This window comes from Amaranthus tricolor, chromosome 8 (genome assembly GCF_026212465.1).
Source record: "Amaranthus tricolor cultivar Red isolate AtriRed21 chromosome 8, ASM2621246v1, whole genome shotgun sequence".
NCBI classification, from domain to species: domain Eukaryota; kingdom Viridiplantae; phylum Streptophyta; class Magnoliopsida; order Caryophyllales; family Amaranthaceae; genus Amaranthus; species Amaranthus tricolor.
In genome coordinates this window covers 11,525,961-11,544,035 of record NC_080054.1, presented here as the reverse complement: position 1 = coordinate 11,544,035, position 18,075 = coordinate 11,525,961, and the positions used below count along the sequence as shown (strand labels likewise).

Sequence of the window (18,075 nt, the reverse complement as noted above, 5' to 3'; positions counted from 1 at the left end):
AAACAAATTGTCCTTACCTTGAAGTGTAAACGAGGCTGTTCGTGGAGATTTAAGGCTACGTTTGATTCTTATTTATCTTCATGGTGTATTGTTACGTATAAGGGTAATCATGGTTCTTGTGTTTTGGGTAGTGACACTGTTTCGGCTAGACATATTCATATGGCATCTTCTGTCATTAACAATGTCATTAGATATTGTGTTGCTAAAGACCCATCCATTAAGGTATCTGTCGTACGGCAGATGGTTAAAGATCGTTTTGGTGTGGATGTGAATTATAAGCGAGCGTGGTGTGCTAAGCAACAAGCGTTGTTGTCCATATATGGGACTTGGGAAGGTTCTTACTCACTCCTTCCACGCTTTTGGAAGCTTTGCAACATTCCAATCCGAGCTTAGTACTTGAGTGGTTTTTTAAGGAGGACAATGACACGGGTGTATATGTGCGACCTAATATTAGGACCTTTCAACGTGTCTTTTGGGCCTTTAAACCTTGCATTGAAGGCTTTGATCATTGTAAACCTCTTATCGCCAACGGCACACACTTGTACTGTAAGTATCGTCATACCTTATTGACTGTCATTGCCCAAGATGGTGATAAGGGAATATTTCCATTAGCGTTTGCTTTGGTAGAGAAGGAGTGTATAGGTGCATGGTCTTGGTTCATGGCTTGTATTCATAAGCATGTCACACATAGGATGGGTTTATGCATTATTTCTGATTTCGCACAAGAATCAGGATACGACGAACTGGATGGAGATCAACTGGCGCCACATCACTCGTTGCGATCGTAGAATTGAGTTGTTGGTCCAAGGTGCGCCGATCGATGGTCATGGCGCACCTACTACACCGGACTACATGCCGTGGTTCCTCTCCATCACTTGCCAATTGATGATACCACGTGGCATCATCGCAGCAGCACATTACGCACCTGCTACGCCTACGATGACCCAATTTGTAAGTCTTCATTTGCATTTAAATGATTAAGTATACATAATATAATATTACATTAACTAAATATTAATTGCAGGCACAAGGTGTGGTAGCAGTGAAGATTGCAAAGGCATGCTCGTTGGCACGCAGTTCCAGCACTTTATACCGGAAGTCGTTGCAGAGTCCTCACCGGCTACCACCCATACGCACGTCTCATCTCCTGCTTACGACTATCATTTGGAGGAGATGAACCTTTCATACCCCGTTGACGTTGCGGGGACTTAGTAGGCGGGGCCATCGCAGCCAACATAGTACCAGTCCCTTCCATTGCCAGAGTGACCAAAGAACGCCTCTTAATACCGTAGGAGGCGTAGGAGACCAACTCAGTTGGATAGGGTAGATGAGGGTCGTGAGCGTTAGCGTTTCACTTTTTGTGTATTTAGATCGACTATGTATATATATATATATATATATATATATATATATATATATATATATATATATATATATATATATATATATATATATATATATATATATATATATATATATATATATATATATATATATATATATATATATATATATATATATATATGTTTATTTAGTTGTATATTTTAAAAATTCGTATATATGTAGTTGTATATATACATATATATATATATATATATATATATATATATATATATACATATATATATATATATATATATATATATATATTTATTTATTTATTTATTTACTTTATCATAGCCTCCAAGCTTTGACTTACGAATGTTCGGAGTTTTGGCGATGAATTATCTCGCCTGAAACATACATTGACTTGTAATTACTTATTCTAAAGTCTCTAATGCAAATACAACAAATAACAACTCAAAAATTAGGAAAAACAAAAATTATGTAACATAGCTGTTCGCAGTTAGTAACTGTGAACAGGTCAAACAAAGTCAAAGGGTTGTTCGCAGTTAGTAATTGCGAACAGCTATTTTGTCTTTTTGATCTGTTCGTAGTTACTAACTGCGAACAGTTCCATACCTCAGGTTTGGGATTTTCACGCTTACTCTTGGAATAAGTTTTAAAGTTGTATTATTTCGTTCATTTTTTTGATTTTTTATTTTAATGTATTCAAATTTTCTAATTATTAAATAGTGATATGTTTTTTACGATATGCAGGCTGCCCTCATTTCATTTGGTATATGGATGACGCTATGGATGTTAAATTAGTAATAAATATTTGTAAAATACGCTAATAAGTCCCTTATAAAAATAATAAAAAATTAACTTACAAAAGGCTTAAATTTGACAAATCAAGGACTCTTTTTTAGACCCACTAAGATCCCTAGATACATTAGATCCTGCGTGTTTGGATCTGGGTCTGGATCCATTAAAAATAAAAAGGGTCCGGGTCCGAGTCTAGCTAGACCAGCTTCAGACCTGGCCCATGACCATCCCTAGTTGTCATCGGTCTATAATTAATTCGATTTTTATTTTTAAGAGACGATTATGGGGTGTTATCGATCAGGTCAATATCGGATTTAGTTGATAATTGGTTTTTAATTGAAGTAGGCTTATTTACTCATGAAATTAAAAATCACTAGTTGCTTTATCGGATGTGTCAGATCAATTTATATTAATTGTTTTAATTGAAAAATGATTGTTATTTGTTATCACTTACTTTTTCAAATTAGCTTTATAATGTTGGGCTTTGAAATTACATATCTTTGGTAGTTCAAAAGCATTATAGGGTGGCTTTGTAAACGTATATATTGTATATGACCATTATTTGATAAACTTAATTTTTAAATTTGCTAAATATAATTTAATTAATCATAATATTTATGGAGTTTTGATTTATTCAATTAAAAATCGTTTTGGATTTACAATAGTTCAGTTAAAAATTAACTTGGGTTTAAAAAGTTAGACTAAAATCAATTTGGGTTAAGTTGACTATAGCCGAATAGAGTTTGGTTTTGTGTATAATTTAAGTCGGATATGGCTCGGTTTAGTTATTATTACATTCGGGTAATTTCGGTTTATAGTTATATATCGATTATAAAAATTAGTTGTAGTTCGATTTCAATTTTCTAAGTTTCGATAATCAACCGATTTGGATTCGACTTCGATTTTGGATAATATCGATTTAGAAAACCTAAAAAAAAAACTTTCTGTTGTAGTTTGGATTTTCGGGTGATAGACATTTGAACAACTCATTTATATCTATTACTTCCTCTCCGTTATAGTAGTGCTTGTTACATTTTTAATTTATTATACAATTCAAGGTATTGTTTCAATTTTTTTATACCTTGAGTTATATATAATTAAAAATAATAAAAATAAGTCTTATGAAAATACGCGATTCGATAATTCATATAAGATTGCATTTAACTATATTTTTCTTATACATTTGCCGCAATATATAATATAAGTTTGAATAACAAACATTACAAAAATACTTTTAGAATGATTGTAGTATAGAATAAAAAGTATATGAGAAATTTTATGTGCTGACCTTGAGTTCTTTTAATTTTCACACTGTGGACAAATGTACATTTTTTAATTCACATAGTGACCGTAAGATTTTAATTTTTCCTCTTGGTAGACAAAAGGTTAAATATTTGTTGAATCAACTTTATTATTACTCATCATAACAACTAACTTTTTCATAAAAATAAATGTCGGGATTTCCCTATGAGGCACATTTTTTGAATATCTGATCGAAATGTGTACTTATTTTAACAAAAAACTTAACATTTTGTCAAACACGAGGAAAGTTGAAAGCTAAGAGTCAACTTAACCTTGGATATAATTCACCTGATCTCTCTTTTAATATTCAATTATGAAACCATAAACATTGTGTTAAAAACTGAGTATTATAAGTATATTCAATTCAGAGTCAGGTGTCGGGTCGAGTCCGATCGAATCGAGTTGGATTCAGGTTGAGGCGAGTCGGAGTCGGGTCGAGTCGAGGAGGATTAGGGTCAAGTCAGAGTCAAAGTCGGGTAAGATTATCGAAGTTTTTGTGAGGTCCAACTCAGGTACGTCTCTAAATCGAACTCGAACTATATAATCGGATTTGGAGTTCGATATTAATTTTCTCGGACTCGAGTAGAATTAAATTCCTCAAATCGGGTCGGATCAGGGGTGAATTTAGACTGAATTGTCATCCTTAGGTATAGTTCGTTGTTATGAACAACAAATAAGTTAATTGTTGTTTTTTTTTTCCTTTTGAAAGTTATGGTTTTGTCTTCCTTTTTTGGCCTTTAGTAACAACGAACAAAGTCGTAGTAAATTTTATTTCTCTTATTCGTTATAAATAACTGTGCTTGTTCTTAGGCTCTGACACGAACACTCTTATTTTGGGAAATAAAATATCCCAAAACTTACTTTGGAAATTTTGTGTTAAAAAAACTCAGTTAATTCCATTTTTTTATTTCGAGACCACCATTTATAAAGCCTTACTTGCTTATTATTACACTCGGATGTGAAAGTATTGTGCATCGCTCTTGTCATAAGATGTATATTTATATTATTCATGTAACTATAATAAATTTACAAAAGGAAAAAAGTAGTGAACATTTGGGAAAAAAAAAAAAAACTATTAATATTACTATATATATATATAGGTATATATTCGTGTGTTCAGTCGAATTTCAAGTAAAATATCTCAAGTAATGTCGATTTTGGTTCATATGTTTATGTTAACTTAACAATGAAATGTGCTTTTTATATAGGGGTTATTTCAAATTGAGTCGAATCATACTCAGTTAATGGAATGACTTTCAATGGTGCTGCCTCTTGGCCGATGGTGTCTTGAGGCTTCTTAGTCTAGTTTTAGTTCTCGTCATTATTGGTGTAGAGTATTGGTGCTTAGTTGGTGCATCTTGTGTGGTGTTGCATTAGTGTTTGTTCTTTTAATAGGTCGACATAGTTTACTCTTATGTTGTTTAGATGACCTGTTATAACTTAGGGTTTTTCTAATGGCTTTTCCCTCTCCTAGAGGTTTATTATGCCGGCAGTATTGGTTTCATTTTATTTTAATTTTTGTTTTTCTCCCCATTTGATATATAACATTCTCAATTTTCAAAAAAAAAAAAGAATAAATAAATAAATAAAAAATAAACAACTCTAGTAGAAAAAAAGTATTAGTAGTGAACTTCATAAATTCCATGTGAGCTCCCTCTCTAACTCCAACTATTCCACAAATCTGAACATGAAAATCCTGACTTGTAATATTAGGTTTGGATTAGAGGTACCATGCAATTCATCATTCAACTCATTTACAAAACCTCTCATTTCAGACTGAAATCATAAAGCCTTCCTCAGTAACAACTTCATAAATCTTCTTTTACAACTCTTTTGACTCAAAGAATATCACCCATAATGTCTTGCACCGACACTAATTTTCTTCCCGTTACATTCTTGCTTATTGCTTGCTTCACATCCTGGCAAGCGGCTGCTCGCCATTTGCCACAAATGGATTCACTCAACTTCTCGCCTGAACATCGACTACCTGCTTTTAAAGCGCCCTTTTACCACAAAAAACCAGCACGGCTGACATTCCGGGGATTTCAAGAACCACTTCTTCCACCACATTTCCTCCCAATCCTCCCCTTTCCGAGCTTGCCAACCTTCCCTACTTTTCCCATACCTACAGCACCGTCCCTCCCCTCGATGCCCATGCCTATAGGACCGACAGTCCCTTCATTCCCCTCAGAACCCAATCCCGGGAACCCAAGCGACGTTCCACCTGCCTTTCCCAATCTACCAGCTAAAACGATAACAGAGAATCCGTCAAAAACTCCAAGAATGATGAAACCTTGAATCTCTACGGAAGACAACTGGATGAATAAAGAAAAAAGCTCCCTGGGCTAATTCTTCATGCATAATCTTCAATAATGTATCAAAAATTTGATTGTTTGGACTAGCCAAATCTATAAGTAGTACCTTCTTAGAACGTTTACTCAAAGATATTAATACAAAAATGCAAAAACATGAATCTTTTTTTCTTTTCGATTATCATACATTCACATATCTACATTCTGAACACAGTACATCTACTTTACATGTATGAATCAAAAAAAATCAATTTAGACTAACAATACAATTAGCAGACCTACAAGATCAAACAATCATTTTAATTTCTATCTTCCATCAACTACCACTTACTTTGTAATATGTTTTATAAATTACCGACAGCTGAATGTTTACTATGTGACCTCGATCCCCAAAAATCCCTATCCTACCATAACTAGCAATGCTATTATTCCTAGTAGCATTTAGAATTACAGTGAGTACCTGTTTCTCTCCGGTGGCAATGGAGAAGTGGGTGGGCGTAACCTTCACAGAAACACCGTACGGAGCAGCCCAACCAACACAAAAGGACTCATCAACACCAACATTAATAACTGTTCGATTGACCACCCTAGTTTGATTTAGTTTTGCGATTGTGATAGAGGGTAAGTTCAAGTCGGAGCCAGTCAGAGTCGGAACTGCATCACAGGTCTGACCAGTAAAGTTTAAGACTGTTGAAGCTGAACCATTTATACCGCAAAGAAAGGAAATATAGTCAATGTAGCCTGCAGCATCAGAAGAGGGTAAAATAGTTAGAGCTTATAGAGACCAATGTTACACGAAATGAAATTCGATTCGATACGAGAGAAAAAATGAAAAACGAGAAACGAGAAACTTTAATTTAGTGTTTTGGAAACTAGGGATGTGAAATTTGATCTAATAGAAAGCAGCTAAGACACATCATGATTTTGTCCGAAGACATAGATCATAAATAGGAAATTTAACCATAACACATCATAAATCAAAAGTCTTATATCATAAATGGTGAATATTATAATCCTAACAATTATAGAACAAGAAAAAGAAGAAAACACAAGTTTCTGTATCTTGATGCAAACGAGAAACAAAAAACGTTAATTGTTTTTAATAGCGTTTCCATATGAACAATATGAAATGTGGTACGGGCAAATGTTTTGCGTTTCATGCTTTGATGGATAGGAATACTAAAGGGACATTGTTGACATACTAATAAAAAAATAAAAAGTTGTCTGCAAATATTCATTTAGCATCACTGAGCCCCAATGAAGCTCAATATTAATAATAGGTCACATATGATATCAAGCAAGGTTTTGCAATTTTCAATTGCCAGCAATCTCACTCAGTTTCTATCCCTTTACAAAACACATTGCCTTATTCTGTTGATGTATAAATTTCTCATATTTTTTATAATGATAAATTCTTTCACACTTATTTTCTCTCTTTCCGACATTGTATCTTGAGGGTTTTCAATGGAGGATGCATTGGCCACATCAACCTCAAATTGGAAGTTTTGATCAATAATCCCCTTCATTTTCAGTAAGATCTCTTCTGGTAAATAGGTCAGAAGGTTTTAGTCTAAAGTACTCATCTTGTGTTGATCATGAAGGAAACTAATGACTACATTAAAATAAATCTGTTCACCCCTCACCCCTCGGGCAGAAGGTGACATTGTTATTGTGATGATTAAGGTGTGACTTAAGTCCTTAATCCGTGGTAAATATGTTGTGGTAAAAAGAGGTGAAAAAGGGGTAAAGTTGATATAAGGAGAAAAGGCAAACTGGCAGCAGCAGGAAAAGCCAACTCGGCTTCCCTTGGCCAGGGGAAAGCCGACTCGGATGTAAACACTGTTTTGTTCCCTTGTTCTTTTTTTCTTTCTTGGCTTTTCTTTCTTAGGACATCATATGTACATGACTAGGACCTATAAAATACAAATAGGCCTAATTACATAGTTTAGTGGCTAATGCTTTTTTAACTCTCTCTGTCTCTCTCTAGATTCATAATTCTCTCTTCTCTCCTTATTCTCTAATTCTCTCAATTGTGATCATCAGCATTGTAACTCGATTGGAGGTTCTTGAAGTTGATAAAGGCATCTAGGCTAGACTGTGGACATAGCCCAATTAGAGGTGAACCACGTAAATCATTGTGTCTGGTTTGTTTGCTCTTTCATTGTTTTGATTAGGCTTTCTTGATTGTGTTGCATTAAATTCTGTCTTTCTTGAAGATTAAACCTTTGTTCCTTGGGTAATGGGGGCTTAATTCTTTAGTTATCTTCAACTACGCATGAGAAATAAAGATGACAATGAGTACAAATTATCAAAAAGGAAGTACAACAATGTATATCAGCTTCCATTCCAGCGTTTCCAATAAGTTTCAATGCTAATGGCCAGAGAAATCTCAATCCTAGTTATTCATAGAGTATTAGTATCTACCCTAGCATCAATACTTTTTTTAAGCAACAGCGCCCTACTGTTGACATTTAACCCATTCCAGATCTAATCTAAAAACATGAGGATAGAAGTGTCATAACAAGCGCTCATGAAAATACACGCAAGATTAATAAAATGATGCCGAGAAAATCAAATGTTGAAGGCTCGATGATCCATCAAGGTCAAGCTCTATCCAACAGTAACATGTAGCAGTCTGGCATCAAACACTAAGGATGTATGATATTGGTTATACTAAAGACGACATCTTATCATTGCTTCAAATAATAGAAGCGCAGAATTTTAACATGTACCACTTCTGATTTGGAATACCCAGGTTCCAACTAGTCTAACTAAGGTTTACTAAGAGAACCAGGCCTATATCAGCCGCTATCATTTTGATCACGTCATCCCTAATCTTAAACCATTGGCTAACATCTGCATCCCAATGGTGATGCATGAAAAGTTATATTACCATAATTATGTCAAAATGTAGAACAGTAGAGGCATTGGCATCCAATCATATAAACGTATAAGCAATGGAGAGTTTAGCTGGTTTTCTAAGTACAGGACTTACTTGTATCCAAGATGAGCCCTGGGTCTAAGGCACCAGTTGCATTGACAAACCCACTGCCCATGTCAAAAGTAGTTGCAGGAGATTGGTTAACATCTGGATTGGAATAAGCACGTTGAGCCATAATGGGTCCACCATTCTTGTCACGAAGTGAAGCTGTCGTAGAAAGAGCAGAGGCAATAGCAGCTGGACTAAAACTAGGGAATTTCTTCTTGATTAAAGCTGCAAGTCCTGCAACATGAGGAGCAGCCATGCTTGTCCCGGACATCATAGCAAACCTCTCACCTATAATTTAGGATTAAATGCAAAGATGTCAATGTGATCTAGATTGATCCATCTTTTCTATTTGAGAATCAAGATTATTACCAAATGACACGACAAACATATACCTAGAAATTCAGTAGAATCAGTGCCAAGTGAGCTCCAAGCACCCCATATTGAATTTCCAGGAGCAACCAGATTTGGTTTCAGCATGTCTGCATCATTTAGAGCGTTGTCTTCTGGGTCTGGACCTCTAGCAGAGTAGTACATTACCTTTGGAGCAGAATCAATGTATTTTGGTTTTACTCCACCTGAAATGCTAGCCACTGCTCCAAATTTTACAATTTTCTTTGTGGAACCATCTCTTACCAAAGAGGAATTGTAATATTGGAGCAAAACCTGCCAAAGAAATTTCCTTAACAAAGACTAGAGGTGTTAAAAAAAACTGAAGACCCGACACTCACCCGACCTTGTAGCCAAACTCGACTTTGACCCGAATTCAAAATGAATTTTAAATTTTTTAAAAACCAATTTGAACACAAGACCTTGAAACATTTGACTCAAAATTGACTCGATGACCCGAATGAATACCTCTAGGCTCTAACGATAAGGTTAAGGAAGCAAAGAAAGAAAATTTCCCAATATTGTGTTTGAACACCCTTATTTCATTTGAAAATCGAAAATTAGCTCAAATTTAGTGTTTGACAAATCAAAAAAACTTCATATTTGAATTTGAGTCAATTCCACTCTTACTTTTAAAAGTAGTTAGAAGTTTAAAAGTTGAGAATGACTACCAAAACTTTGTCATTTTCAAATTCTTCATTTATGATTTTATAATTGACATCTATAATTTGGAAATAAATTACATGCAAAGATCTATTTTTGATTATTTGACATATATGTGGGTAAAGTGTCGCATACAAATCGAAAAAAGCGAATTACGGTGATTTTTGGGTTATTTTAATCAAATCACGAATTTAAAAAGCAACCAACTAGCGAATGATGTTATAGGCATAAATATTGGTCTGGGAACACTGGCCAAGTCAGTATGAGGTTAGCACAGCAATTAAGTGCAGGCTGGCCGTGAGCCATGCCTTGGTTGAATTTTTTGGAGTCTGGCAGGCCAAAAAAGAAAAGGCAGAATCAGGACAATTGCCTTAGCCAGAGTTGGGCTATCCCTTAAGCTTGACTAATGACCCGACCAACATAAAGACACTTCACATGAGCTGGCCTGAAACATCCAATGGCATGCCTGAATAGGTTATAAAATTTGAATGCAGAAAATTATAAAATGTTTCTACTAATTTGTGGTAGTCAATAATCCAAAAAAAAATACCTTGGAATCATTTGTTGATGGAATAATAATGCCAGGCATATCCATAGGAGTTGGGTTCAGCTGAAACCCTAAAACAAAAGGATCCAAGTAAAACACAACACCAGTTGCTCTTAGGTTCTTGGCTGTCTGTAATGCCTGTTTGATAGTAGACACTCCAAGTACAAAACGTACTGAATAACTACAGATTAAGAGGTTTCCAGCAACAAGTTCAGGATCCAAAATACTGGAGTCTTGACATTCACCAACGTACAAGTCATTCGATTGAGCGGTATCATTGCACAAAGCATGCGCAGCAGAGATCATAGTATACTTAATGTTACCTGTTCCTGCTGTAGAGGAAACAAAACATAAGTATGGGTCGTTCAGATAATTAACTTTTGATGTTCATAGACATTAGATATAGGCAAACAAGATCAGATAAAACAAGACAATTATTCTACTCCTTTTGTCCCCCTCAATTTGTCTCATTTTCTATCTTGGGTTGTCCCACTCATTTGTCTTACTTATTTTCTTATTTAGAAACGAAACCTACAATCTTTTTCGAATTTCATCCACATATTTATATTTACTTTTACTATCATGCATACAGTTCAACCTCTCTTCATTTAATACCATATTCATTACACTAAGACAGAAAATAACAACTCCCCATGCTTTTCTTAAAAACAAAAACCCCAAATGATGCTAACTTATTTGGATAGAATAGTATATGTAAAGGAGTACATTCGGAAGTTTGGGCCATAGAGTAAAATTGCGGTAACGGTCGCGATTACGGTAACAAAATGATGATGTGGTAATGGAAGTGATGCGTTTATCGTAACACCTAAATATCGGGCGAAACCAAAAGAAGTCCCTTAATACGACCCAAAACGCGGAATTTTACACCTACAATGCCGGGAAATATCGATTCGTTGTTTTTAAAAACCTTTACAACACGGCCGACGTGATGCCATGCAGCCTTGTTTTTACGCTATGGTCTGGGCAAGTTTCAAGTATATGATATCTCAGGTTAGGTTGATTTGGTTCTTGTGTGTATGACTATCTTGTAAATCTGACTTGACATGATTTTTATATGCGGATTACTTTAATTTGATCCGAGTCATACTCGATTTTGGTTAATTGGGTTGGGAAACCTATATGATAGTACAAATGCCAAGAACTCTGGAAGTCACTAATGCATCATAAGCACGCTTGATTTAAGTTAAGCACTACTTATCCACAAAATAACAAGGTAAGAAACTAAAATATATACATCCAAGCGACACAACCCCCCGCCCCAAAAAAACTACCACCCCACCATTGTCATTTTAAATTTTGTGACATGTAACCTTATCCTTATCGATTGATTGTCAAGGCTATGTCATTGTCATTCTTCCCATATGTTAAGAAAAATATCCCACTTCCCTTAGATGTTACTTAGGTGCATGTTTCTTCAACTAACTCGCAATAATGGCACCTTAACTACAAGCAACTGTTTTCATTATTATTTTGACTAAATAAACAACTGCACAAAACCAAAACAACCATGTAACATCAAAAAATCAAGAACCGACTAATGATGAAGTACTACTTTTGTCAAACTTCCAACAAAACAAGATTATAATACAACACATAACGAAAATTTTCAGGCTTACATGCAAATCCAACGCCAGATAAGGTCAAATTGTTGCCAAGACGTATGTAGTTATTGTAAACTCTGTCATGAGAAGCAGCTCCAACTGTGAAGATCCATGGACTGAAAGAAGAAATACTATGTGGAGCAGGACCAGTGTTTCCTGCTGCTTGTACTACAAAAATACCAGACTTAACAGCTGTCAATAAAGCCATGTCTATGGGATTGAAGAATGTGGCAGCTCCTGAAGGATGCCTATTGGGAGTGATCGATAAACTAATGATGTCAACACCATCTTGAGCTGCCTGTAAAGATAAGTATGAGTAAATCTAGAAGTTGAAGAGGAAAACAAAAAAAAATTTAAATCCAGAATCCCTTTAAAAACAAAATATGATTTACAATGAGTGCCTAAATTCAACTAAATAAACCAAGAGAATAAACATCTACAAATTTTTAAAAAGTCACATCAATGATCACAGCCTAGTGACTTGTTCCCACTTTCACATCTTTTCGTCGAATACTTGGGAATACATGTCACCTACAAACATAGATAGTGTCCTCTTCATCCTTTTAGAATCTCTACAAAGTTTTCCAAATACAACTTCGGGAGATCTTTAACTTAGGAACATATGTAGTGTCCCCTTTCGTACTTCGAAATCTCTAGAATTTCCATACATATGAATAAAAAAGGACTGGTACCTGGTCTATGGCTGCAACTACATCAGCAGCAAAGCCACCAAAGCCCTTGTACAATGCCTTGTAGATGGCAATACTGAAAAAGAAAATAGTAATTAGTGCAAGACAAAGTTGTAACAAAATAAAGTAACCATTAGTCATAATGGCTAAGGTTATTTTAAAATACTCAGCTACCAGAACAGCCAATAAAATTCTTTAGTCAAAGGCTCAAACCTTTGTCATTAGACTCTAAGCACCAGTTTAGCAAAGTAGTCATATGTGGCCCAAGGCCAAAAAACCATAACGTGTTGAGAATAGGTTTAATTGCTTTGTCGTTTGGTATGGTACAAATAGTCCATATCTAATAGTATATAATTACTCATTTTCAAATCAATGAACATTTCACTTTCTAAAAATGAATAAAAGAATTATTTACTCAATCGTCAAGACAATCTTATTTAAAATAAGGTAAGTCTAAGAGCATTACTGTGACCGAGGAGCCATGCCACTTGCATTTCCAAAGTGATGTCCTGCTACCACCACCGGAATCCCATAGTTTCCCGATGCAATTGAAGCTGTATGCCTACTCATAGCGAAGAGATAGTTATAACAGACGGCAACTTAAATCCTGAATATTAAGAAACTTGATAATTATAGAAAAAACACAATGGCCATAAAAAATCACAAACTTAATGCTAAACTATTCATAGGACCCCCAAGACATGAGTTCTTGGAAAAGAAAAGATGGAAGGAATTTATTCACTCATCTCAAAAGGGAATAGAAAAACAAACAATAAAAAATTATTAGCATGAAAGTAATGAATCAAAATCTATAGGTTGTAAAATTGATTAATAATATACTCTGTGATAAATGAAAATGAACTGAAATTGATTTTTGTAAGTTATAGATTAGTATTAAAATAGGGCCGAAATAGTTGACTGATTTTGGTTCGTGTAAGATGTAGTCATCCTCATATTGTTAGGAAAAAGACTTTGTCTTCATAGTGTCTCTTTTACTCTAAGTTGAATTCCCTTAATTACTCATTGCCCGTGAGTTGGGAGGATCAAAGTATCAAACCAAGCGATTTTTCATTAATTGAATGTTATATCTATAGCCTTTGCAAAGTCAACTAAAAAATTTCATGAATTATTCAACCAATCTCCTTAAACTGACTTGTACATAGCACAAGACTAATAAGGTATAGAGAGGGACAAGTCATTAAACCCATCTATCAAGTACAACATCATTTGAACTGTCTAATTGTCCCATGCGTCACCCAAATCCAAGATCTTGGAGCACTTCACCAACAGTAGCAAAATATGTCATTACATTTTCCCAAAATAGTCACTGAGATAGCTACATTTCTATTTTCATTAAGGGCCCTATACCGTTTGTTAATTCTCATTAACACATTTTCTCTCTTTTAAAATAATCTGCACAATGTAAATATTTTGTCTTATTGACTCAACTTATCCAATCAAAATTAACTTTGTACCCTAAATGAAATGTTGCGATCTTTGTGTACTCCTTGTCATATATTATAATATGAAATTCATAGTTTTGAAATTTATGGATCTAAATAAGCGGAAAGGTAGTATTCATGTCATAGTGTGAGAACAAGTCCGCATCGCATTGCATCGGCCGCATTGTAATGGTTTTTAAAAAACAAACCGACGTATCTCGTGTTGTAAAGGTGTACAAAATCATAGTTTTCGGCCCTTAAAAGGGTATCTCACGCTTTTAGCCGAATTTGGAACAACATCACTTCCATTAGCACATCATTAAAGTCGTTACCGCGATCGCAATTGTTACCGTATTTTTACACTATGATTCATGTACATCATAATGTTTGAGGCCTCTCTTTTAATTTTTATTTATATTGTTTTTCTTTAGGATTATAAGCGATGTATGCTGTTCGTTGCACATTCTATCTTCCTTTACAAGATGAAACTTTATTTTAGGTTACTAATAAATAAATGTAAAGTAGATCAGCGACCGCTTTGTACTTCACTTTTTTTTTACTAAAATCAGTAACAGATTATACATTATTTTTCCTACATGCATATTATATTTATGTATTTCTCATTGTGACTCATCCATAATCACTGTTGTTCATTGAACAGAATGTCATGACATTGTCAATTTGATGTCTATATCAATGAATCTATTATGGACTAGTATTATCTCATAATGAACAACTGACATTGATAACTAATAGAAAAACTTCAGTTTCAATAATGAACTATTATCCATGGTATCAACTACCATACTTGATATTTATGTGTGAAAGGAATCAAACATACTACTAGAGCAGAATTCTAGAAAATTTTGGCAACACTATAAAAAGCACAAGAAACTTACGTCCCATGTCCATCACCATCAAAGGGTGACGCATGATCCTTGCTGTAATTAAAAATCCCTCTCGTAATAGCCGATGCAGCAAAATGCCTCGCGCCAACAAGTTTCCTGTTGCAGGAGCCTGAAGGGAAATCCGTAGTAACCTCACATATTCCAGAAAAATGTTGTGGAATTGGATACGCATTTGCTTCTATCGAATCTGAAAAGCTTGGATGCGTAGGATCAATCCCAGTATCAACAAATCCAATCACAATCCCTTCTCCTGCAGAATTAAATCCCCCTTCAACTGGCCATGCTCTTTGAGGCAATCCTAGGAACTCAGGAGTATGTGTTGTGTCAGTCCTAACCGAAAAGTCTAGTACCATATTTGTCACTTCTCTCCTTCTAGAAAGCCTATCCGCCTAAAAACAAAATACAATTTAAGTATTAGCAAAATGAAAGCTCCCTGCATTAAGATATACGTTTAGTCCCCATGAATTTGCACCATTTTGCATACTCTACTTTTTTGGAATGGTCACAAATTTATCCTCTTACTTCATCTCATCCACTGACTCAACCCTCGAACATATATTATACGAGTCGAAGTAACATAATACTAAAGAACAAGGTTCAACTTCCTAGCATGTCTATAACTCTATAAAAAAGAACCTATAAAAAGGGAAAAGTGAATTGGGAACAAAATCATTTAGTCCACTAGAAATACAGAAACAGTAGTGTAATAGGACTGTTAACTAATCATTAAAAGTTAAGTGGAAAATGCATAGCACAATATGGAAACATTATACCTGCTCAGGTGTAATGAGCACAGCAAAGCCATTGATCAAGTAGTGATAGCTGTACAGTTTCACATACTTTTGCCCTCTCAACACTTTGCTTAACAAAGAATCATGGACTCGAGCAACATATGAACCATAGTGATGATCCGTTCTTGAGATATTTCTGAAGAAATCATATCATTGAGGGAAAAATCAAATCATAATTACAACAACAGCAATGGCAAAATCTTAATCCTGAAAGATTAGATCGATTATGTGAATCAACAAATCGATTCATCGATCATGCGCATCAATTTTCATTTTCCACAATGAAAATTATAATTCAACAAAGTTTAACAAACTATAATGTTGAAAATTCTAAACTAAATAGGCAATATAACACAATATCTTAGGATGGTCCACAACATGAATGTATATCAAATCCAGTAATGGTAGACATAAATTATTAATTAATATAGAAAATTCTATACTCAATAGACAAGTACAAGTGTGTAAAGAAATTATTTTAGCATACATCTGAAATAAATCCAAATAAAAATAAAATCAATTTAAACTGAAGCCCGATAGAAGCAAGCCAAAAGACAAGAGTATGTAGGACATAAATAGGACAGACAAGGGCTTTATACAAATCAAATAAATCGACATAAATGAGGGAAAGACCAATTCATATAACACTCCAATTTTTTCAAAGTGGTGTAAAAGAGACAAGAACAGAAAAAATGACCGTTGCACACTGTAGTCTTCCATGATCTCATGCAACAAACATTAAATAAGAATAATTTCCTGACTAACTAGAAGATAAATATAATTGGAATTTTTTGTCACTACCCTCCAAAATAATTGAAAATCGACACCTAACAAATGGTTGAATACTTTATAAAAGTCTACAGTTACTAAGAAGGAAAATGTGTTAAACTCCTCCATTTGTTTGACATGGGCATGATTGCATGAAGGAACACTTTGTACACGAACCATAATTCAATTGAAAAATAAAAGATTGGGGGAAAAACAATTACCTGTGCCTGTGAAAAGTGCTAAATTTAGGAGAAGAATGGTGGCTTTTGGTCAAATTTCTGTGGCTTTCATTAAGTTCATTGAATATAAGATGAGCAGAAGGAGCTTGCTTAAGTGTAACAATGTAAATATCAGTAACTTCATTTGGGTTATTTCGGGCAGATGCAACATCTTTAGCAAAAAACAAAAAGAACAAGAACAAATGCAACAAAGTAAGCATCGTCCTCTCCATTTAAGCCAAAACCCAGAAGAAAGACGAGATCTTTGAGCCAAAATGGGTAGTAAACTCAAGAACTGAAAATAGGAAGGAGTGAAGCTTATAGAGAGAAGAGGCAGAAAGGAGGGAAGGGATTAGGGAATGGGAAGAGTGTGAAGTGTTTAATGGAAGAAAGGAAAGTGAAAGTGATATTGATTAGATTAAATTTATACCAAAACAAAAGCAAGTTATGTTGCATTGGTAACAAGTGCATATAATATAGACTGAGTAATGGCAACAAGCCAATGAGAAGAGGGTAACTCAAGAAAGACAGGTAAAGAAATGAAAAAAAAAATATATCAGAAGTAAAAATTAGGGATGACAATGGGTCAGACTCGGTTCGGATTATATATACTTCGATTTTGCTCTGGAAAATAATCGGACTGTTTTTTCAGTCCTCCTCCACTCGGAGTCGGATTATGCATAATCCAAGTTTGCCCCGACTCGAACTCTCGAAATCTCGGACCTCCAACGGAGTCGAATTGTTATCAAACTTTATCGTTGTGATATTATAGAAATGATTTTAATGCATACAGAATTAACAAAATATATTTTTCAAACACAATTTAACAAAAAAAATAGGTACTTTAAATTCAAGTTTAACAAGAGAAATAGTCCTACTACTATAATTTAACAAAATTTTCTCGCATTTTGATTTAGTATATTTTATTTCTCTTGATCTGATTTGTTGTATTTTGATTGATTAATCTAAATAAAAATACCAAGTAGTTTTTCAAAATCGAAAATTATAATTAGTATGAAAGAGAACTTAAATTAGTCACGTCTAGAGTTTTTAAAGGAAACAAAATATTGAGGTAAAATTCAAATTCAAGTCGGATTTCCTTCAGGATCGGAGTCGGGTCGGAGTGTCGGATTTTTAATAAAGTCCATATCCGGTCCGTCTCTAACTCGGACTCGGATTGTAAAGTCGGATACTTTTTCCTCTGACTCGAATCGGATTATTTTTCTCGAATCGAGTCGAATTAGGATCGAATTCGGACTAAATTATTATCCCTAGTTAGAAAGCAAGCG

The 18,075-nt window shown here is 34.5% G+C and overlaps 1 protein-coding gene across 1 annotated transcript; it reads right to left on the bottom strand.

The window, feature by feature from the left end:
- Positions 1–5,900: 5,900 nt before the first annotated feature.
- LOC130820828 (subtilisin-like protease SBT2.3) lies at positions 5,901–17,215 on the bottom strand. The gene is made up of 10 exons (XM_057686365.1): positions 16,790–17,215; positions 15,783–15,936; positions 15,001–15,398; positions 13,126–13,221; positions 12,663–12,735; positions 11,986–12,268; positions 10,352–10,680; positions 9,144–9,414; positions 8,758–9,039; positions 5,901–6,503 (listed from the first exon to the last, which is right to left on the bottom strand). The coding sequence occupies exons 1-10, from the start codon at positions 17,017–17,019 to the stop codon at positions 6,079–6,081; spliced, it is 2,541 nt and encodes an 846-aa protein (XP_057542348.1). The 5' UTR covers positions 17,020–17,215; the 3' UTR covers positions 5,901–6,078.
- Positions 17,216–18,075: the final 860 nt, after the last annotated feature.

Coding starts and splice junctions, on each gene's coding strand:
- LOC130820828 (XM_057686365.1), bottom strand. CDS start 17,019: ATGGAGAGGACGATGCTTACTTTGTTGCATTTGTTCTTGTTCTTTTTG. Junction 15,937..16,789: donor AGCACTTTTCACAGGCACAG/GTAATTGTTTTT, acceptor TGATTTCTTCAG/AAATATCTCAAGAACGGATC. Junction 13,222..15,000: donor GATGGTGATGGACATGGGAC/GTAAGTTTCTTG, acceptor CGCTATGAGTAG/GCATACAGCTTCAATTGCAT.